Source organism: Pochonia chlamydosporia, chromosome 7 (genome assembly GCF_001653235.2).
Source record: "Pochonia chlamydosporia 170 chromosome 7, whole genome shotgun sequence".
In the NCBI taxonomy this organism is placed as follows: Eukaryota; Fungi; Ascomycota; class Sordariomycetes; order Hypocreales; family Clavicipitaceae; genus Pochonia; species Pochonia chlamydosporia.
The window spans coordinates 254,795-277,027 of record NC_035796.1 but is presented as its reverse complement, the minus strand read 5'-3'; the positions used below and the strand labels follow the sequence as shown (position 1 = coordinate 277,027).

Sequence of the window (22,233 nt, the reverse complement as noted above, 5' to 3'; positions counted from 1 at the left end):
TGGATTCCGAAACCCGCTATTCTTTCGGCATCCACATGGCTTTGAGGCCATTCTCACGGATCCCGATGTGGAAATACGCACTCTGGCAAGATTAATCAAACTGCACAAGGGGTAAGAGCGTACTTATTATTTTTTATATATTGCGTGTCCTGGTATGTTTCTAAAGTCTTCTGTTCTCAACATTCTGTGATTTAAGCCTGTATTGAAACACCACATTCACATCACTAAAATGGCCCTCCTCGCCAAAGCAGCATATTTTGCATCCCACCCATATTACCTAGGCCTCTTGATGCAATGGTCTGTCCATCCTTCTCTTAACACTGCTAATCAATGTACTTACACGAACAAGGCACCTATTCCACAAGCCCTCAAACAAAGCCCCCGAAACGGAAACAGCAAAAACATGCTTCAAGTTCCTAGACCATTCGAGCCGGTCGTTCGCCCTCGTTATCAACCAGTTACATCCTGAGCTGCGCCTCCCGATATGTATATTCTACCTCGTTCTTCGTGGTCTGGATACCATTGAGGATGATCCGTCTATCCCGGATGACGTCAAGGAATCTCTTCTTAGGGGATTTAGTGCGCATTTGGATGAAGATTGGACGTTTGCGGGTAATCGGGCGGAGGAGAAGGATCGTGAGGTGCTGGTCCATTTTGATGTTGTGACGGGTGAATTTAGGAAGTTGAAGGGGGTTTATCAAGGCATTATAAGGGATATTACTCGTCTGATGGGCGGTGGTATGGCTGACTATGTTGTTGGTAGGGAGATTTGCACGGTTGAGGAGTATGATCATTATTGTTGGTATGTGGCGGGGATAGTAGGGCAGGGACTAACACAACTGTTCATTGAGACGGGGTTTGCGGCGGAAACCCTGAGGAATGAGGAGTTGTACCGGTCGATGGGCTTGATGCTCCAGAAGAACAACATTATTCGGGACGTGCACGAGGATTATCTGGAAGGTCGACACTTTTGGCCGCAGCAAATTTGGGGCAAGTACGTGGACAACTTTGACGATTTGTTTCTGATGGAGAATCGTGAACAGGCGGTCATGTGTAGTTCGGAAATGATTCTCAATGCACTGCGCCACGTGCCTCATTGTATGGTATATTTATCCAAGATACAGGAGAAGAGTGTCTTCATGTTTTGTGCTGTAGCGCAGTGTATGGCACTCGCGACGCTGGAGGCATGTTTCCGGAATGGGAGTGTATTTGAGGAGAGTGTCAGGATCAGTAGGGGCCAGGTTATGGAGGTTTTGGTGTCGTGTGCGGAGGGGAGAGTCTGGGGGATTTGTGGGATGTATGTTGGTAGGATTAAGGGGAGGAATGGGGTTGGGGATGCGAACTTTGGGGCGATTAGGGATGTTTGTTGTGAGGTATGTTTACATGTACGTTCAGTTTTGATGGACTGTAATGGCTGACTGTTTAGATTGAGGATGTGCTTGATTCTTTGGAAGAGGGAGATGGTGATGAGGATGGGGATGGGGTGAGGAGGGTGAAGAGGGTGGTGGTTGTTTTGGTGGTTTTGGGGGTTGCTTGGTTGATGGGATGGGGACGATGAGGTGAAATGGGTGAGTTGAGTTGAGGATTGGTGAGGGAGGTGAGTGATGGAGGTTGTATTATGGTGATGCTTGTTGATGGTGTTGATGGTGTGGATGTGATGGCATGTTATGCTGGGGTTGCGGGTAAACCAGACCAGACGCTTAATCATGCGGCTTAGACAGTTCTAGATTGATAAGTCAGATTTGAATTAAATGGAGGTCTGTTGTTGGATATTACTGAGATGCTGTCAAGTTCACATGTAAGAGGTGCTCCCTGTATGGTATTTTGGTGTAACATTGAAGCTTCCCATATCAATGTTCTGCTGTAGTTTTGCACGGCGATTTCTCGCCGGGGGTTAAACTAATGGCAACTTAATTAATTCTTCCTGGCAAACCAGGACCAGAATTTAACTTTGACAGCAGACATGGCATCAATTTATGGTGCAGTCTGCTGTAAGTGAGTTGAAGGCTGCATTGCGAGTGAGTGAATGCATGTGCCAACATCGCGAATACTAGGTACTTAGCCTAATGTCAATCAAGGGCAAGTTCCAAACTCGGCTACATTCAAGCACTTCCGCAATGTTGACCTTGCATACTTACGCCAATACTCTAAAATCACCTGTTGGTTCGCAAAGGCGTCACCATCTACCGTCACCTCAAAAGAGGCATTTTCAGTTCTCACTTACCGCTAGCATCATTACGAGGCCGACTCATTTCCATCCTTCTTCCCCAATGAACCACCTCTTGTGTGAATGTTCAACCTGACATCCAACGATCCTGGCTGGCAGACATACATGCACCTATTTTCACGGCGTGCATGCCCACTATCGTCAAATGGTGACAGATCTGACTGTCTTTGAAAGGTGATAAAGGCATATTCTCTTTAAACGGCTGCTATTTCTGTTTTAACTAACATCGATCACAGCTTGACTCACTGTGCTGTGCCATGGGTCACACACTGGAGACCTGTCCAAGCGAGGTCATCGAAGAAGTCGTCAAACTCCTAGACTGGAAAGACATCCAGACCCTGCGACTCACAGGCAAGGAGATATCTACGAAAGCGTCACAAGGGCGCCTTCACCGTACATGCCTGTCAAAATACGTTGACCTTACGAACGATGCGTTGCGAGCCTTTACCACTGCCCTTTCGAGTCTGGGCAAGGTACCTCGCGTCAAGCACCTGTATCTAGTTGGCTTGGTGCCGAAGAAAAATGAGCCGCTTCGCCAACCAGTGGGAGAGAGTCATCTGCTCGTAGAAGCATTCAATGAGATCGCCAAGCGCAGCACAAACGGTCGCCTTGAGTCACTCACGCTTAGGATGGCCGTCGCTTGCAGTGACGGCACTAGACTGCTGCCAGTGGAAGTGAACGACACTCCTGACAGAGTGAAGGTTCTCATCGCGCCGAGGGGTATTACCATACCGAAGAATGTGTGGTCTTGCGCAGCTGAGACGTGGAAGTTGATGTTGCGAGCCCTGGCGGCGAGTGAGTTGCGCGTTGAGAACATCAACGCCTTCAACGAAGCAGACATGCATCGGTGCAGCATACCGTGCGATCACATCGGCACGAAGTATGGCCCTGGCCTTGCAGAATCAGTCAAGCCCCTCAAGTCTCTGTCGCTCAGCATCTGCGACAGGGTCTTTCACGTCGCGGAAGATAGTCGCGGCAGAGCCGTTACCTTTGAGGTTGATAGTAGCGACAGCGAGGATACGACGACAGATTACCACGCTCAAGCTGCCGAGGAGGAAAATTTCGTCGGCATCGCCAAACTCATTGAGCTGTGCCCACGGCTTGAGCATCTCAATCTGCACTATTTTCACATGTACAACAAGAAACTAAATGTGCTCACCGAGTTTCGCTCCGAGAGGATCCTGCAACATGTCGTAGAGCTGGACAAGCTGCCCAGGTTGACTGGTTGCACGCTCCGTGGACTATCGGCCAGAGGAGATGACTTGCTTGATCTTATCACACGGACAAGGCCGGAGCGCTTGTCTCTGCAGACTATTCAATTATGCCAGGGGAGGTTTGCTCCGATAATTGAGTACTGCGGGAGCGATGAGGCTGACATGAAGGCATTGCTGCTGGACACTCTCTACGAGCCAAGAGAGGGCCATGGTGGCAATGAGATGGTTCACTTTGATGTCGATGTTGATCGTTATCCAGCTATAACTGATGTGCTTGAAGCGCATCTGGCAAGTATTAGCGGCGGCAGCGAGAGGTTACAACGGGATCAAGATACAATCAAGCTGCCGATTCCGTTTTTCGTGTCGTGTCCGTGGTTTATTGGAAGTCCGTTTACAGTGGCATATAGAACGAGACAGCGCTTAGAATATGGCTGAGACCTGATCATGCTTATATGGTTATATGCCACCAATAAACATTTTCGGTAGTCCGTTCTGGTTTTATGTCACACCAACTATGGCACCAATATATCAACATCCTGCCGTAATTACTGCATCTCAACATTGGGCTTCAAGCCACCCAGACCATTGGTGCATCTCGGGGTCCATCATCGTCCCTTTGGCTACTCGATATGCTGAGAAAACCGAAAATAACTCGAATGGGAAAGCAACACTTTAAACTTTTCGGTTTAATGGACCGTTTTGGTAGTAACCGAGCAAGGAAGGCAATCCAATGGCGAAACGGAACGGACTTCGAATGTAGAGTTATAAATTGTTAGGCACACCCAAAGCCATTAAGCTCAGGCAGAAGCCTACCACTCCGCCAAAAATGGATTAGGGATGTTGTGGTTGCACAGGGTAAAGGCTGCTTGGGCACCTGTTAGCTTGGAACACTGCGACCAACATTCACTTTGTCCGTTTAAGGTTACCATCAGAAACACAGGCCTGGAAGCTGCGAGCAATTCGTTGCAGTAGCATTGTCAAATTCCAGATCATGTCTCGGCCCTTGTAGGTGTTGTTATCAGCTGACACCCAGCTTGGGCCGTCCTCATCAATCGTGTTGCCTGGTCGAACACTGGCCATTCTGGTGGGACAGAGTGCCAAGACGGCTAAGGATGAGACCTGCCAAATGGTTCCAAGCATTGATCTTGGACTCCTTTGATTTGAAATGAGTTGGGCAGCAGCCCATTGGCCCTATGATGCCGTCACCAAATGGCCCGCCCCCAACGCATTCCAATATCGTAGTATGTTCGTTTGGCCAGCAGTGCGGATCCAGTTCGGCCACTCGACGACCTCCTATTGTTTTCTCTCTGCCTTACGCAGAAGGCTCTAAATCTGAGTGTCAATTCTCTGTCTCGGAATGCGAGACATTGCTAATGCTTATTAGGTGACTACCTGTCCATGCACTGTTCCTGCGCGACAGGCGAGAGCCCAATGCAACCACACTAACATCACTGTACGATAACAACATCGATGCGAGATAAGGAAATGGGAAGTGCCATTTCCTTACGTACTGAATGGACCATAAAGATTTACTGCGAAGTTGAGGGGTTTCTGCAACTTCATCACATAGGCGATACAGAAAGAATCGTGCTCGTGTCGACGTCTGATCGCCCCTAGCAGCGTTGGGAATCAGCCGAATCAGAGTCTCTGCAAGGATCTTGATGGACTTTTGCAAGGTACGTCAATGAACCATCGGTCACGGCTTGACTCGATCGTCTGTACTCTCGATCGATCGCTTCCCTCGCTGACTCTCTCAACACGATGCCCGTCGCCTGCGACAGCCGCGGAGTTCCCATTGTTGCGTGGGTTATGCAGGCTGTCCATTTGTTGCCAATCTTGCTTCTGCCTTGGTTGCGGTGATTCGACAATCTCGTCTGTGTCTTCTGAAGCGACATAGCTCACGCAGATGATCCTTATCACTGACGGCCCATTTGCTGTCTGGAGGCGCCTGCAGCATGCCGTCATACCCACCCAAATGCGGGGGAAACCTGGAGGCGCTCCACCAAGCGGCGCACACTGCAGGGTCCAAATGTCCTTGGAAAGACTGCTTGGCTGACCAACTCAGCGGCCCGGGCTGGCGGGAGGTTCTGGCGTAACGACCAGTTCAAGCTAAGAGTGATGATCACTGCCTTCAAGGTTTTGACTCCTAATGCTTTGCAGACGTCAGCCGTCTCCTGGAACGGCAATGGTAACCATCGTGATACCTCCAAGCTTGAGTTTCCACTGGCTGAGTAGATTGGCTATGTATTGCATTGTTCGATGAATACTCGGTGACGAATGAGCTTCGCAACGGCGAATGCACGGATGGCCTGAATATTTGTGGGAATCGTGACAGTTTTGATCCAACCTGGCGAAGAGTTGCTGTTTACGCTTGCCGAGTTACTTTTGATTTCAACCAGACCTTAGCACCAAAGCCAAATTGCAATATCAGGGAGAAGGATGTGCAGCAGAGTCTTATTCACTGAGTGCTGTGCCGCATCATTTCGCTCGCAGCCGCACTAGGGGAGAGCTTCCGGCTCGTCGAGGTCCTGGAGCTCTTTCTCGGTTTGATTTCAATGAAAATGAATGGGCGCTCTAAAGTGGGTTGAACTGCCCACCCTATTCTTGACTATCTTTCGCTTTTCATGGCAGCGAGTGTTGGTCACACGACAGCAGGGGTTGTCCCGTCTTCCAAGACGCTTCTCGACCCTGAACCGACAATCTTAATTGTAGAGTTGAAGCTCGAGCCCGTCCGTCGGCTCGTCGCACGTAACACGGAAGGGCTTGGCGAAGCCGAGGAGAATGATTCTTTTGGCTGACCCCTTACGTCGTACTGAACATGACACAGTACATCCCGCTGTGCAGTATTACCCTCAAAACTAGTTTCGACTTTCGCATGTCCGAGTGACAGGACAACATACCAGGCACCTTTTGACGAACCCGTCAGCATCAAGGAGGGTGGGGGTCGTTGGTGTTTGCTTGCCCACCTGAACGGTTTGTAGCCAACAAGGAGGCAGATTCTATTGAGGTGGATGTTGAAACAACCAAAGGGCTCATTCATTGGAGAATCCCCATCACCCTCCCTCTGGTGTCCTGGTTGGGTGACTCGCTTTCATTACGGTAAGGTCCCCATGTGTGTCGGAAGCGTCGGCGGCGCTCGGCGCCCAAAACGTGATAAGTCGATTTGTCCCGATAGTGCTGCTCCTTTGTTATCGCCGAGAATGGTCTACTGGCGTTGGAAATTTCATCAGGCATGCGGAACCTGCAGGTATTCGTGTTGAATGGTGAGTGGCATGATAGGGTTGGGGATATAATATCCGGGATGAGATATGACAGCCTTGTTGAATGGAAATAAGACACGCCAGCCGCCGTGATGGACTCCTGCATCTGTGGACTTTTCGAATCATGGAAGGTCTGGTCTGGTCTGGTCTGGTTGGAAGGTGCCGTTGAGGGTCGGGTGCCAACATGCCGCGTTGGGTACCTTCACTTGGCCCGAATGCCGCACGAGCGGTAGGTACCTGTTGTCTTTCGTGTGCCCTGCCTCCAAAACATTTGGTAGTTTCTTCCCTTCGTAGCAGCCTGGGCCGAAATGCTGGCCAGACCAAATTGAGGAAGGACTGCTGAGAGGACCTGCGTGGGGCCTTCCCTCCAAGAATGACGCCGTTGGCTGGAGTTTGGCGTGGCAGCAGGACAGTCCTCCGGTGCCCAGGTTTGCCTGGCAAAAGCCAACTGGTTGCATCCATGACGAGGCGACGCCATCATTTTTGCTTGGGACTGCGACTGGGACCAGGTCTTGATGTTATCTGGAGTCCTGTGGCTACGAATCAATCGGCTGAGATGGTCATGACGAGCAACGCTTTTGGATCCCCTCAAATCAAGTTCGGCTTCCCCTCTTTTGTCTCTTCGCCGAATATGTCTATATCATCATCCGCCTGCTTCTCTCCTCGTGCCGCATGTTGCCGTTCGTGGTGCATCGCAGATCAACATCTCAATTGTGTCGACATACCAACAGCTGTTACTCACCGAGTGTCGTGTGAGGATCGTTTCCCGTTTTCTGACCCCAGCTGGGCCCTCTCTGCTGGCTTGTTGATTGCTTCTGCAGACTGCAGGTTGTTTCAGCCCCCGAGTCGCGGCTCACCACATTCAGCTGGTCAACTGGTCAATTATTTGCTTGACTAGTAGAGCACTGGGACCCTTGAGGCTTGGGCTACCCTTTGATCGTTCCTTTTTGCCTTTTGGCTGGGCTGGTCTGCCTCATTCGAGAGTTATCGTCTATCGGCTCCTCCGCCCACCAGCAATACGCAGTGGTGATTCGCTGATAACGGATGTCGGATCGAACGGTACCGATAAACCAAAACAGCCAAAAGCCACCCCCCAAACCGTAATCATTCCCTCAACTGCGCAGTCAGTCATACTCCAGTGTCATTCCGATTTGGCACAGGTATTCGCCCAGCACACGACGGGCAAACAGAGACTCGATTCTGCCTATCTCTGTTTCTTGGACTGACATATCCACCCATTTTGTATTGTCCTCGTCGCTTCGCGAACTTAACCTTCTTTTCGATCTTTCTTGACCTTGGTCGTCGAGTTATACACTTCACCTCTTTGTTTTCTTTCTCTTTGGCGCACATCCGCTGCCGCCGCCGCTGCAAGGCACCAGACGTTTTCCAGAATCGACCTTATCGTCCTCCAGACCGGGTAATCTGCCGTCACGTAACCACCCGCCGCTACGATTCGCGACGAACACCGAAAACCAAACGAATTTGATTAGCTGTCCTTGGGAGAGGCGACCTGCCATTCTTGGGGTCTGGTCCTGTTTGTTCTTGTCCTGTTCAGGTGGATCCTGCAGCAACCCGCAACAGACCCTCGTTACGTATCAGAATCCGCCGAACGCGCGACCCTCGGCTGGAACACTGAGAACCACGCTTCCCCAGGCTTCTAGTTAATACCGGGAAGCCGGACACTGCGCTACTGTGTGACGACTTTTTTGAGGCCCTGAATATTCAGACCCCCCTAGTCCCAGGGGAGTGGTCCCCTGGAGCCCGACTCGCATTACCGCAACTTGCGACTTTGCACTCTGCGTGGTCCTTTTGACCCCTGTTGCAGGCTCCATTCCTACCAGAGCTTCTTCAGCCTGCAGAGCGTACGGAGTACCACCAGCCCAGTTCTGGGTGTGCAAGCATGCCCCCGTCAGGCGTTGACATTATCTCGACTCCCTCCCAGAACAATGAGATCCTTCTTATTCTCGAGCTACCCAACGCAACCCACTCCATCTTCTCCCTCCCATTCTCTACTTGCCAAACCATATCCCTCTGGTAAACAGAAGGCTGCGCCGAAACCTATATCCTACGACTCACTTGGCGTTGTTCCCTCTGCTTCACAACGTAGCCAACTAACACCCAAGTATGCACCAAACACGTCACACGACGTTCAAGACGACTTCGACGACGACATCGCAGTCACAGTTACTGTCCAATCTGTTGGATCGACATCGTCAAGCTGCTCCTCGACTAGCTCAATAGCCTCGGATTTCCATGCCGCAATGTCAATACGCACCAAAGCCAAGAGAGAATCTAGCAGCACGCTGCCTCCGTCAAGTCCACCCAGCACCACCACTGGCCTGTGTAGACCAACAACACCGACAAGTCCAGTTCAGATTCCCAAGCGAAACCATCGGGACTCCAACCACCATGCAAAGCGAGAAGGACTGCATCGTCGCCGTAATCCCAAGAATGTTCGCGCATCAGATTCAATATCGCCATCGGTCGCAGCCCTCTTGGCCGTGACTGACATCCGCCGACCACCAAGGCGCCGCCATAGGGCCGATACGCCACTTACCGTTGAGGATATTGCTGCGGGTGAACGGCAGGTGTCAGAAAAAGAGCTGAGTTTCGCTCTCGGGCGTGGCCCTATGGATTTGCTCCTGTCGCCTCCAGAGGAGTTACTGGATGATGAGCTCAGTGCGACCGAGAGCAACATTGGTTCCATGCTTGCCAGGACAACGTCTGCCGACTCTGTTCCATCCCTTGGAGGGGAGTCCTTTGCTACTGATATTGTTTCTTCTGTTGACACACCCAGAAGCGCTGGCAACTCGGCTCGGCGTCGCCATAGCCCGATGCGCAAATCTTTGGAGCCTGTTCGGTCACCTCCTGATGATGCTGCTGAAGGGCACCCTCTTGCGGTTGTCGACAGTCTTGGGTTGGAAGATCTGGAGCTTCCTGCGGCTGAATTATCGGAGGAGGATTCCACATCATTTCTACAGCCGTTCAAACCGTTACGTTCTGCATTCAAGTCGAATTTGACGGCGTCTTTACGAGCCCTGCGCTCCGCGGCCAAATCATTTTCGAGTATCAACTTTCCGTCTATCCCGCCGGACGACTTCCTCACCCGGTCTATTCTTACCATTGAGCCGAATGTTCCGTATATGGACGAACGCCGTCCTCCGGTGACGGAAGAGATGCCCTCTGCGGAACTACGACGTTATCTGAACCCTACGACGAGTGCTCACATAGACCCTCAACCAAAGCCTCGAGCAGGTACATTTTCGGCTTCGATTCAGATGCAGACTTACAAGGTGCACCGTTCTCGATCCGCCCCACCCTCGTCACGGGCATCGCCCTACGTTACCAACAACTCATCACACTCTGCATCTGCTGCCAACCAACAACCAGGAAAGACGAGCCAGCAAACTCTCGCTGTCCCAGGCATGCGACAGCGGGAAATGCGTGAGAACCCGGATTTTATTCGCATCGCGGTAATGGAAATGGCGATGCGGCGCCGAGGCAAGCTTGACAATCAGAAGCCAGGACGTGCTCGCTGGGCTTTACCACCACGCAAGGCGTCGCTGAAACCTTACGAAGTTGGCTCAAACGGCGTCCCAGCAAGGTGGGTACCCGTGACGCTGTCATCCTAAGTGCCTGCGGTACCGGGCGCACCTTATGGAGTACTACGGTGTCGAAAACAAGCAGGCTTGACGGCATACCATGTCAACTGCTCAGGTTGCCATCCCGTTGACCGCTAGTGGTTGCGTCCGCCTTCGGAGATGGGCCATTTGACTCGGTGTTCCTGGTTCCTGACTTCTAGGTACTGCTACTCGGCCTGTGCTCTCCCAATAGCAAACACGATTTGGCGACAAGAAAAGTTTTTTTCTCAACGCGTTTGCCAGGGCGAGGGGTGAGTAGACCCTGCAAATTGGAAACAAGCCTGGTCGAACACGTCATGGGGCTTTTCGCACAACGGCACGTTGCAGCCATGAACTTTTTTACGGGGCCAGACCCATCGACCACTTTACTGGGTACTTTGCTGGGCACGACTCGGGGGCAATTTTGGGAGCAACCAGACCAGCATCAGAAAATGTCTGGTGTCTGGTGTAACGCGATCCGCCAATGACCCACTGTCGAAGCATTTTGGAAACGCTGCCGAATCGGCCTCGGCCAAAAAGCCGGTCTGGATCCCGAACCGTGAATAATGCACATTGGGGACTGCCGAATGTTCCATGGATTGGAGGCGATCACAGACGTTGTGGAACAACAAACATTTTGGCCCTGTTGACAAAGAGCTCCGAGTAGCACATTCTGCAAGGCACAAGACAGCATTCACGTTCCAAAGTCTTTGGAAATCTGGCATCTTGTGTCAGACCCAAGGACCCAAAGAGCCAAACGACCAATGACCCACAGACACAGACACAGACAAGCCTCAGTGAGAATCGGCTGCCCAATGGGGAAGGCGACAATACAATTCGACCATCGGCCCGGTGGCAGTATTGTGCGTTATTGCTCACAAAGTCTTGTTGTTGGGAAGACTCAAGCCGGAGCAAAAAAGCAAGGGGTTTCCTGCCTCAAATCACTTTTGCATTATTGGTTTTTGGCATGGTCAAGGGTGGATAGATCGGAATTCTCTCATTGTTTGGCCTGCGGCACCATCCGGGTCCACCCTTGTCATGGCGGTAATGGCCGGGTCCAAATGGTGCATCTCATCTTTTGAGCGACGAGGCAGAAGGCGTTGAAACGCTTGCGCAGAAGAGTATTCCGGATGTTGATGGGGTTCATATTTCAGCTTGAGGCTGGTGCCAGTGTTGGCACTAGGGTCAACTCGATTGTCATTCATGTTGCTCTGCCTTTTCTTTTTGTTTTTCTTTTTTGCTTTCTTTATTCATTTTCGGAGGACATTGGATCACTTTTGGGACATCATTTTAGATGGAGTTGTGGTCTAGTTTTTTTTTTTTTCCAACGCAGCATGGGACTTGGCGCTTCTTTATTACTGGGTCTTTTTTTACTATTTTCTTTTCTTTTCTTTTTCCTTTGGGACATTTGTGGGCGTTGGATTGGACATTTAACGAACAAGCGGTCTGGCATTTCAGGATACCTATCTGCGTTATGAATGGGGGCCTTTCTCTTCAAACCCCCAGCGCAATCTCATGTTTTATCACTACCATTTTTTTCTTATCACCTTGCGGCTTTGATGCAGCCACCCCTTCCTTGGTGAGACCGCAGCCTTGAAATGCGTGGGGTTTGGGCTTCAAAGCTGCCCAACGTTTTGCGATTGGAACCATGGCTACGAGCCACAAGTTGGATTGGATTGAGATTTTGACGAGTTTGGAATATTAAGAAGCCGCAAGGCACTGATAGCACCCCCTGCGGGCTTGGCTACAAGTCGTAGAGAAGACACAATTCAATTTATTTTGACAGTCATACTCCACACATTCTGTGCATGCAAGTTGTTATCTTACTTTTTCAGAAAGAATCGGCCGCAATCTACTCCCTTCTCCGTACAAAAGATCTTGTTCCTTTGCGGGGTTCCATGTCCGAAATTTCGCTACCTGGTCAAATTGAATTGCGACTTGCCTAATGGGGAAAATGCTCAACAAACCCTGAAGGTTAGAACAGGCATCAGCAGCGGGAAAGGGTCCAGGGATTTCTGTACGGATGGAAAATTCTGCTGTTGCCATGATGCGTAAATTGATTGTCGATCCAGCACGGGAGAAGACCCTGAAATTGGTGATGGTGGTGGTGTTTCAGGCGTTAAGTGTGGGAGGATGGGGTGTGTGAGTTGGCGTGGCATGACAAGGCTGGGATGAGGCTTTCACGATGAAAAATCTTGTGATGGGACTGTGGCTGGTTCTTTAGATGATTGGCAAATGGACAGGAGTTACATGATGAAGATGTGGCTTGAGTCTGTCAGTTTGAACGGGGGTTTGGGTTGATTTCCACATGAAAACAGAACACTAAGCAAGATACTTGCAGTGTGGGTAGCCTGTTGCAATACTTGCAAAAGATCTCCTAAATCGAACTAACAATGAGGAGAAGCTGGTTTGCCCCATTCAGTTGGAGCCGGAGACTTGTTGCCTGTAAATTTGAACCAACACGTAAACTAGGCCATGCCCACTGTACTAAAGTTACCATAGTTATCTCATCGTTCTCTCTGGCAACTCCTCAATCTCCAAGGTTGTTAACCCGGTGCCTTGAGCGGATCTTTTGCGTATGCCCGTCAGCAATAGCACTTGTCTTACCAACAAGCAGACGCGTCATACTAGTACCTACATAAAATATAATAAACAAATACTTCCAAGTTATCAGTCCAAAACAAAAAAATAAGAAGAAAAAAGAAAACGAATGGCAACTGAACACCGTCAAAATGTCTACCCCTAGCCCGCTCTTCAAAACAGCCCACGAACTAAGCGCCTTCTTGTCCGCCGGCCAAACCACCACTGTCGATCTAGTAACCGCCTTCTTGGACCAAATCGAGCGCCACAACCACAATGGCAAGAAATTGAACGCCCTGGTTGCAGTTGCGCCGAGAGAAGATGTACTTTCCCGGGCGGTGCAATTGGATCGTGAGAGGGCCACCGGGCAAGTGAGGAGTGTGCTACATGGAATACCGATTGTGCTGAAGGTGCGTGCTGCGACCCTGTGAAAGAATCAGGATCTAATGAAGTAGGACACTTTTGTGACGGATGCGTCGCTGGGGATGCCGACTAGTGCTGGTGCTGCGTTCTTTGCGGGCTTGAAAGCGAAGAAGAATGCGACTGTTGTGCAACGGGTATGTCTATATCTGAGAGGGATGTATGTATATTAACGGGATAGTTACTTGATGCGGGTCTTGTCATCATTGGCAAAGGAAATATGACTGTATGTGATTTCACTGTTCTTTTTTTTTGGAGTGCCTGTCTAACTTTATAGGAATACTGTGGCATGAAGTAAGTTACGGCAGCAAGTTACATGACTCCAAGCTAATTGTAGATCGAATGACACGCCGGTAGGATGGTCCGCCCATGGCGGTTTGACGCTCTCGGCGTATCGGCGCGATGATCTTGATGAAAAGGATCAACCGGTAGGGAACCCTACTCTTTCTAATGGCTTTTGCTAACGGTTGTAGACGGCCGCGGGATCGTCCAACGGACCAACGGTTGCTGTGTCTGCAGCTTTTGCTCCGCTTGCACTTGGGACTGAAACTTCTGGCTCGGCTGTTTATCCTGCTGGTGTGAATGGCGTGTATGGTATGAAGCTGTCGTTTGGGGCGGTGCCTCTGGATGGGGTGTGCCAGTTGAGCCGGAGCTTTGACCATGTTGGTGTTTTTGCGAGAGATCCCGCTGATTTGAAGCCTCTTATGGATATTTTGATGGATAAAGCTGGGGATGATGGAGAGGGTCGTGATGGGTTCAAGGGGTTAGGCGTCGGTGTTTTGTCGAATGTTTGGGGTGTGATGGGGGATGGTGTGACTGATAAGTGGGATACGATTGAAGTGGTAAGTGCTTGTTGATACTGGCGCCGAGATATACTAATCTTGTATAGAAAGGGAAGTACGAAGGCGCTGTGAAGAAGTTGGAGGAATTTGGTGCAAGAGTCGTGTACCCGCTTGAGGTTGAGAAACCAGAGGATGTGCTCAAGTATCATGAGGAGACGCTGAAGTCCGTTGCTTGTAAGTTTTAACAAGGTTGTTTTAATAGCGGCTCTAACCGTGATAGATTACGAATTCCCATCAAATATCGCCGAGTTCATCACCTGTTTCGAGCCAGTACAAGGCATAACAACGCTCAAAGACGTAATAGAATGGAACGAGCAGCACGCAGATATTGCACTCCCAAAACGTACGTATCTGTACCACCCCTACATGAAGTTGACTAACAACATCAGCATACACCACGCAAACTGAACTCATTGCCGCCACGGAAAGCACCATGACGGAAGAAACCCGCGTCAAAGCAGCCGCCCACCTCCACCGCATGGCCACATCCGAAAGTATCGGCAAAGTAATGGACCTGCAAAACCTGGACATTGTGCTATCCAACTCGGACGCAACGCTCGTTCACTACGCCTCCTGTGCGGGATGGCCCGTTGCCGTAGTCCCGCTGGGGAGGGCGCCGAAGAACGGTCAACCATACGGCATGTTTGCCATGGCAAGACACGGACGAGAAGATGTCTTGCTACGGTTCATGACAGCTTGGGATGAGGGATTCGGAAGGTGTGAAACACCGCTGCTTGAATGACGCTTGATACTACAAACTTGAAGGGCATATGGTATTCAGCACTGATGTCATGAGTACCTGAAATAAGCTAAATTACAGACGAGGTGAATTGAAATCTGGCATGTCTATCCATGTCTGGCACCACGTAAAGAATGATACTAGGAGATCTCACCTCGTACAGTGACAGCTTAGCATTTGGCGGACTTTATATAGATACCCCACTTATCCTTGGTGAAGATCTATCGGAAAAATTAGCATCAAATTCCTTTCAAGCAACTCCACGGCAGCAATACGTACCTGGCCTCTCACAGACGGGTAATTAGCATCAAGCTACCAGACACCCCATCAGCATATGTAGCATACTCGAACTCTCACACACCGTCAAACTCACCTTTACGCACTCCCTCATCAACCGCTCAATTACATCGGCAACAGCATAGCACCTAACTTTGAGGAAGTTCCCTCTATTGTTGCAGAGATAGATGTGGGCGCCTTTGGTGCAGCCTACATGGGTGCAGGAGTTATCTGTCGGGCCATCCTTGGCAACAGCGGCGCACCAGGTTTGCCCTTTGAGTTCTGGGCTTGTTAGCTGTGATGTCGTTGAATGTTGTGTTGGAGTTGAAGGGGGAGAGACGTACTGGAGACCTCTGCTTCGATCCAGCGTCTGTCCACCCACTCGCCGGTGTTGCAGTTCCAGTGGTCGATTGGCTTTTGGGGCGAGTTCAAATGTTAGCTTTCTGGATGGATGGTAGGAGTTCAATCTTGGGGATGGAAGGCTTACGATGACGAATCGGGGTGAGATGGTGCTGTCGACTTCGGTAGAGTTCGAGAGACTGGACATGTCGATGGTGTCGTCGAGGCCAACTTCCTCCTCGTCATTCTCATGATGTTCATGATCCTTTTCCCCCTGAGCACTCCAGGCGGCCGTGGTACCAAGTATCTTGTGGTCTTTCTCGTCATCTTTATCATTGCTGGGACTTCGAGCATCAATGCTGTTAATCTTGCGCCCCGAGCCGTATCCGAAGCCGTACTCCGAGCCGACTTTTTCATCGTCTTTATCATTGTCGGGACTTGGAGCAGCAATGCTGTTGATTTTGTGCCCCAAGCCGATTATTTCATCGTCTTCATTATTGTTGGGACTTCGAGCACCAATGCTGTTACTCTTGTGCCCCAAGCCGACTATTTCATCATCTTCCTTCTCATCATCTTCCTCCTCATCATCTCGAGCATTCACAGTATTCTTCTCCGACTCTTGGAGGTTGAAATCTGCGATGAGAGCGGCGTCATCGGCATCACCCCGTCTCACAGTCACGCCATCTGTGCCTGCAGGAGCGGCCTAAAACTGTTATTTTCTGCTATGCAATAGTTCCTTTAGATACACGTACACTGACGGCCGCCAGAAAGATGGTGGAAGCAACGGCAATCGAAAACCTCATTTTTTCTTAGTTTAACTGCACGAAGGGATACTCCTGCACCAAACTACAACTCAATCACTTGGATGAAACGGCCTTTTAAATCCTCACAGCTGCCTAACGACCATGTCTATATTTACCTAGCACTGCCTGCCTAGAATATACACACTATAATCTGCGTACCTTAAACTATAGTACCAAGGACGTGATTAACGTCTTGCGGGTTTTAAATGCGGATGCCTGTTTGACAGTATCGCTAGACAATAGGTATCTCGAGGACGCGAAGGGCCAGAGCGTTTATTCTTCGTGTACGATCGTGGATCCTTGACCACTTGGCGGGCTGTGATAAATCGTCAGGCGCAATTACCATGTTTTAGCAGCTCGAGATGGTGTCTCTGCGCCATGATCGGAAGTTTATTGGAAGGCATTGCGTCTTATATGCTAATGGTTTTGATGGGACATGAAAATCTGCCATGCCGAGTTGGAAATACCGGAAGAGTAAATTGCTGCGGCTGCTGCAAGATATGCTTTCACACGTCCCTATTAGCGTTCGAAGCGTTTATGACATCAGATATATCGGGTCATTGAATACACTATCGTAGGAGGCTTGCTGGAGTATGAGTTGTAAGAGATGTGCCGTGTCAAGCGACTTGGGGTACCATAAATCTGGGGTCACTGTTTCGTTCAAAGCTTACAACGGGCTTTTATGCTAAGCAGATGATGATCGTCGTGTTTGGGCCATGATCAAGGGCTATCTCACCGCGAAGTGATCTGTCAACTGTAAAGCTTGCTTGCACCTCAACCTGAGAGCAATTTGTCCGGAGGTCTGGTGTGCTTGTGACGACAAATTGTCGGGATTCAAAAGCGGTGCAGCATCGCAAGGCGTATCACAGTGGGTTACGAGCGTTCAAAAAAAGACATCGACGCCAAACACTACCCTGTTAGATAGTTCCTGACACAGTCAGTCGGAGCTGACCTGTGCTTGAAAAATCACCAAAACCAATACAAAAGACAATAAATAACTCAAGTTGGTCTGTTCAGTGCGTTTAACTATCTGCCTGGGACTTGAAGGCCTCCACTAAACTTCATGCAGTAGACATGCATGACCACCCAACTCAGCAGCTAAACAAAGATTACTCATTGAACTTATCCGCAAGGACATTACGGACAGGGGGATTATAAATCTTCAAGTTTGAAGGAGAATAGAGCGCACCGGGCTGCTCGTTGTCCCGTCGCTCCTCGTCCGATCGCCGATTGGTATCAGCCTTAGCATCATCCTCGGAGCGTTTGTGTAAGAGCCCAGGACTGTAAAGGTTGTTGATAGGGCTATAAGTTTCAGCATCTGCGCCAGCTTCCCCAGATCTATGCAGGAGAACTGGCTTATAAAGGTCGGATTGTGGCCCGTAGAGCTCGGCTCCCTTCTTCTCCGCCTATTCAGTTAGTTGGTGTATCTTTGGCACTGACCAGTGACCACTTACATCAATTGGCGCTGCAACGGCGAAAGCAGCGAGTGCAAAGATGGTGATTGCTTTGAGAGCCATGATGAAATAAGTTGAAAGGCAATGTGTGTTTGTTACTTCAGTAGTTTTCTCAAGGTTTGGTTAAAGCATGTTGCGTTGGTTTATATACCTGTAGATACTGTCGTTTACCATGAGCGAGTTGCCATCACTTCACCGATGATATCCTGCCGTTGATACGGAACGTATATTCCGCAGATTTATCCAAAAGTAGAAGGTTGCTGCGCCGCCGTGTATAACTCGCTGCTGATACGTCAACTCGGTATACGAGTGTATGCAACGAGATTATAAGATCAGCAGCGGATGTTGCTCATCTGACGATAAAAGTTCCGCCTCGTGAACCTTGTACGTAAAGTCGATTGTGAGAAGTTCCGAAATCTGTCAATCAAGATGCTCAATTCCTCGGATGTCGGCAAATTGTCAGCACGAACAGACTTCGTGTTGGTCAGCAACTGAGCACTTGACACTTATAGTCTTCCGAGTTGTCAGGGTTCTGGGCACCAGCTAAGCGATACTTCGAAATAAGGAAGGTATAGACAGAGGAAGGAATGTAATTGGTAGGAGAGATGCATTAGACTGATCCTTCTCTTTGGGGGCAACGGGCGCTGCGTTTGTATCGATTTGGCTGAAAGACGTTTCTGGCGGTGGGGAAGAGGAGGCGATAATTGAAGGTCAATTTGCAATTTCCTCTGAAGGACTTGAAACCTTCCTCAACTCTTTCAACTCATTTCTTCATTTGTATCTTTTCCTTTACCATGCAATCAAAGTCTTCAAAAACTCAAGGAAACTACGCCAAACTCTCTGGCGAAGAAGAGGCGTTTTTACAACACAAGAACGAAAGTGACAGCACTCTGTTCCTGGTTGACCCGAGCAACAAGTCGTTACGGCTAAGGTTATACTTCTCAGTTGCTCTCAATATCATCACTGTGATAAGTCTGATTGGAATCGGTATTTCTCAATACATCGAGCATTCCGTTCTGAACAATGACCTCCGCAAATGCTCATCCTACAGTAAGCACTAAGACGATCAGCACATTACACAATTCTAACCCTATTAGGCCCAATACACAACCTCCTAGATCTCGAGCCGAGCATCAAGAAAGTCAATGGCAGCCTATTTCCCAGCAAAACACCCTCGATTTCTCGTGAACTGCCTAATCCAAAAGCAGACTCGCTCTGGGAAGAATGGGAACTAACTCGCGTCTTCCCACTCACTCGGCAAGACATTATCAAAATGGGAAAGGACCCATCATATACAGCGAAGCTCGAAGACGACATTTGGGGCCTCGGTGATGATGCATATGCCGGCACCTTTGATGTCTACCACCAGCTTCACTGTCTTAATTCGTTGCGACATATTGCCTACGGGTCGTACTACAATATGTCAATGGCGAATCCGGAGAGGCTAAAAATGCCGGAGATTCACTTGAATCACTGTGTGGATATTTTGATGCAAGCACTGCAGTGTAGTGGGAATGTTAACATAATGACGATGGATTGGGTTGCCACACAGACATATCCATTCCCTGATATGTATGTTTACCCTAGCACAAAAGATGATTGAGCATCATTGACACTTTTAGGTCTGTTAATCGACATTGCATCAATTTTGAAAAGTTGACAGCCTGGCGAAAGGAAAATACGATAGATATGGACAAGTATGTCAGAGTCATGGAGAAGCCGGAGGGAGTTGTGGAACGGCCGATGGCTGATCAATTCTACGCTTACCATGGGTGGGAGAGTCCAAACCACAAGAATGGTGCTAATCCAGATGAGGATTTCAATGTATAATGTGGAATCACGGGCCAAGGTTAGAACTAGTTGATACGTTTTCATCTCATCTGCAACTTCATGCATACCAAAATGATACATTGCTACTTGTATAATACAAAACTCACTGCACGTAACAACCTGACAATACTGCATTCATGTATACAAAGCCTCAACGAAAGCACACTCAAAACACATGAATCTCAGTTCCGCTCATGATATGGAACGTCGCCAATTTGCACCCGCACCGACAACAACTATGCTCCACGTCCTTATACGTCTTGGAAAAGTAGGGATACACGCTTCCGAAAACAGTACAAATGAAGAATAAGGAAGCCACGAAACTGAATCCGTTAGTATGACTGTCACATTGACATTGTTACACTGAAACACAAGCGATGAGGAAGAACGTACTGTGTACCACTGCTGATTTTACGATGGACTTTTGTCACAGACAGTTGGCGACACTCAGGGCATTTGATATGTCGAGGCCATCGAGCCAGTCCCTTGAGGGGAGTAACGTCTGACTGGGCCACAGTATCAAAAGATGACATGTCGGCGAATGGGAGGCGTTTCTCAGTGAAAACTGTCTTGGTATCGTCAAAGTATGTAGTCATGACGTTTGGAACGGTCAACTGTAGATTGATATCCTGCAGGAAACTTGTTCCCAAATTGATATAACTTGTAACAACTTTGCTAAATATATAACTTATACATATCCTCATCACGAGATTAACTCCCGCTGTGATGTAAGTGAGGCGGCATGTGAGCGCCACTCAAGCCACATTAAGCTCTCGTATTTCGCGAAATCACAATCCGGGACACATCGTGGGCATCAGTTCTGCTGCCTTGGCCGATCTCCCGCCATTAAAGACGTCGTGATAGGCCAGTTGCGCCGCCTGGAAATCTGTCTCCAATCATGAGTTTGGCGGCTGACCGAAGCTGCGAATGCCACATTAGTGACCGAGACCAACCACAACTTCGCACCACATACATCCACTAACACAGATTCTTGGCTTGGATTCAATTACGGGACACAAGCTCGATTGTATCGAAACACACCCGGCTTCACCCGCGTCATGATACCTTCTTCTCCGTTGTTTCAGAACCACCATCTCTCTTCCTCCACACAAACCTCTTCTTCTCCCCAGACATCCACCACTGCCAAACCGCAGCCAGAATAATCACACAAATCGTCAGCGGCACGGAAACCCACCAAGTGATCCAGAACAATGGCGTAGTCTTGACATCCCAGCCCGCCCCGTCTCCCTTCCACTCCGACACAAATAGCTGTGATCCGAGGACGGTTGCCACACCCGTCGTCGGCAAAAAGACAATGGTGATAGCTGCAATGGCCTTCATCACTCTCGAATCTTGCATCATTGCCGTGGAACCCTGCTGCGTGACTAGGTTGAACGCCAGTGCTATAACATTGTCGATTCTCTTCTGGAGACTAGACAGACGGAGCTGTGTGGAGCGGAATAGAGTGCGGCGGTAGCGCAATGTTTCTATGAGCTGTTCCTGGACGAGGCTTGGGGATTGCGTCTCAGACCGTGAAGCTTTGGGTGTGTTGTTTATAGCTCCGTCTATAAGCATGGTACACGATTCGAGAACTTCGCCTAGGAAGATGATGTGTTTGGCGCAGTTGTGGACAGCTGCAAAGGATAGCTCCGAATTGAGTTTCTTGAAGTCCTTGTTGTGGGCGCTTTCAAGCATTTTCTACAACAGAGTTAGTGGTATTTGTCGTTTGGGTATCAAGGTTACTCACATGCTCTATTGGCCCAAAGACAATATTCATATTCCACACCATTTGATCGACATCAAAATACAGCCCCTCCAACACAATGTCGAACAGAATATACGGATTTACAAGCACGTCGTCCCAGGCCTTACTGTCTATAAAATGACCAACTCGACCTCGCACACCGGTCATGGCACCAAAACAAACTAGTGTTACGGAATCCCCGTCCCTACGGAGGAAGAAACTTGACCGAAACCAACCGTAATCAGCATTTGGTAATGTCGATAACGGACGACCAAAACTCGGCGTCCGACGGGCCACTTCTGGAGGTTGGCCCTCCTCTCGCTGGACACTGACGTTTTTGCAAAGGAAGTGAAACCAGGCACACCATGACCCGTCGCCTTCTGTTCTGTGAGAAAAACTGTGGCTAACGGCTTGGGTGTACTCTGTAGTGAAGTCGCTTGGTATGCCTAGGAGGCGGTAGAATTCCGTGATTTCGGAGACGGTGCCTTGCCTGGGCTGTGCTGGCGGTGCAAGGCTGGCCATTAGGTTCAGTCTTGTTTTCCGAAATACGATGATGTAAAACTTGGCGTGTCAACGTACATGATTCGCAGTCTTGCTGGTGTTGTTAGGCCGGCTGTGCCCATTTCCCAGTACCATTTCCCTCCTGGTGCCTCTGGTGATTATTTAGAATACATTCGATTTGATCGTGAATTTACACTAACCATCTGTCAACTCCCAAATATGTAATGCCCACCTGGCAAATGCTGGTGTATCCAGGACATGAGAGGCCCTGAATCGATATAGCCGGTAATCGTCATTGCGTAGCCAGGACATTCCGCAATTAATGCCTATTCTAGCAAGGGGGTAATGAATTACAAGAGGCTGCTCATTGGGGCAATTGAGGGA

At 49.4% G+C, this 22,233-nt stretch overlaps 8 protein-coding genes across 8 annotated transcripts; 4 read left to right on the top strand and 4 right to left on the bottom strand.

Annotated features, from left to right (window-relative positions):
* Positions 1 to 229: 229 nt before the first annotated feature.
* VFPPC_06969 (farnesyl-diphosphate farnesyltransferase) lies at positions 230 to 3,876 on the top strand (the record flags this gene model as incomplete). The annotated part of the gene is made up of 4 exons (XM_018285910.1): positions 230 to 297; positions 350 to 1,373; positions 1,427 to 1,483; positions 2,464 to 3,876. 4 exons carry the CDS (start codon positions 230 to 232, stop codon positions 3,874 to 3,876), a joined length of 2,562 nt encoding a protein of 853 aa, XP_018140107.1.
* A 2,947-nt stretch (positions 3,877 to 6,823) lies between these two features.
* On the bottom strand, positions 6,824 to 7,159 carry VFPPC_16653 (hypothetical protein; the record flags this gene model as incomplete). The annotated part of the gene is made up of 1 exon (XM_018294406.1): positions 6,824 to 7,159. One exon carries the CDS (start codon positions 7,157 to 7,159, stop codon positions 6,824 to 6,826), a length of 336 nt encoding a protein of 111 aa, XP_018140108.1.
* Positions 7,160 to 8,647: 1,488 nt separating this feature from the next.
* Positions 8,648 to 10,333, top strand: VFPPC_14136 (hypothetical protein; the record flags this gene model as incomplete). The annotated part of the gene is made up of 1 exon (XM_018291906.1): positions 8,648 to 10,333. The coding sequence occupies one exon, from the start codon at positions 8,648 to 8,650 to the stop codon at positions 10,331 to 10,333; it is 1,686 nt and encodes a 561-aa protein (XP_018140109.1).
* A 2,720-nt stretch (positions 10,334 to 13,053) lies between these two features.
* Positions 13,054 to 14,905, top strand: VFPPC_06966 (amidase-like protein; the record flags this gene model as incomplete). Its single annotated transcript, XM_018285909.1, has 9 exons — positions 13,054 to 13,311; positions 13,357 to 13,458; positions 13,503 to 13,547; positions 13,599 to 13,615; positions 13,659 to 13,749; positions 13,795 to 14,163; positions 14,211 to 14,337; positions 14,384 to 14,506; positions 14,553 to 14,905. The coding sequence occupies 9 exons, from the start codon at positions 13,054 to 13,056 to the stop codon at positions 14,903 to 14,905; spliced, it is 1,485 nt and encodes a 494-aa protein (XP_018140110.1).
* Positions 14,906 to 15,072: 167 nt separating this feature from the next.
* Positions 15,073 to 16,320, bottom strand: VFPPC_06965 (hypothetical protein; the record flags this gene model as incomplete). The annotated part of the gene is made up of 6 exons (XM_018285908.1): positions 15,073 to 15,123; positions 15,182 to 15,214; positions 15,276 to 15,460; positions 15,523 to 15,592; positions 15,666 to 16,220; positions 16,270 to 16,320. The coding sequence occupies 6 exons, from the start codon at positions 16,318 to 16,320 to the stop codon at positions 15,073 to 15,075; spliced, it is 945 nt and encodes a 314-aa protein (XP_018140111.1).
* Positions 16,321 to 17,429: 1,109 nt separating this feature from the next.
* On the bottom strand, positions 17,430 to 17,837 carry VFPPC_14135 (hypothetical protein; the record flags this gene model as incomplete). The annotated part of the gene is made up of 2 exons (XM_018291905.1): positions 17,430 to 17,726; positions 17,775 to 17,837. The coding sequence occupies 2 exons, from the start codon at positions 17,835 to 17,837 to the stop codon at positions 17,430 to 17,432; spliced, it is 360 nt and encodes a 119-aa protein (XP_018140112.1).
* A 731-nt stretch (positions 17,838 to 18,568) lies between these two features.
* On the top strand, positions 18,569 to 19,604 carry VFPPC_06964 (hypothetical protein; the record flags this gene model as incomplete). Its single annotated transcript, XM_018285907.1, has 3 exons — positions 18,569 to 18,824; positions 18,872 to 19,346; positions 19,397 to 19,604. The coding sequence occupies 3 exons, from the start codon at positions 18,569 to 18,571 to the stop codon at positions 19,602 to 19,604; spliced, it is 939 nt and encodes a 312-aa protein (XP_018140113.1).
* Positions 19,605 to 20,660: 1,056 nt separating this feature from the next.
* On the bottom strand, positions 20,661 to 22,161 carry VFPPC_14134 (hypothetical protein; the record flags this gene model as incomplete). Its single annotated transcript, XM_018291904.1, has 4 exons — positions 20,661 to 21,302; positions 21,352 to 21,862; positions 21,928 to 22,000; positions 22,050 to 22,161. 4 exons carry the CDS (start codon positions 22,159 to 22,161, stop codon positions 20,661 to 20,663), a joined length of 1,338 nt encoding a protein of 445 aa, XP_018140114.1.
* Between the last annotated feature and the right edge of the window lie 72 nt (positions 22,162 to 22,233).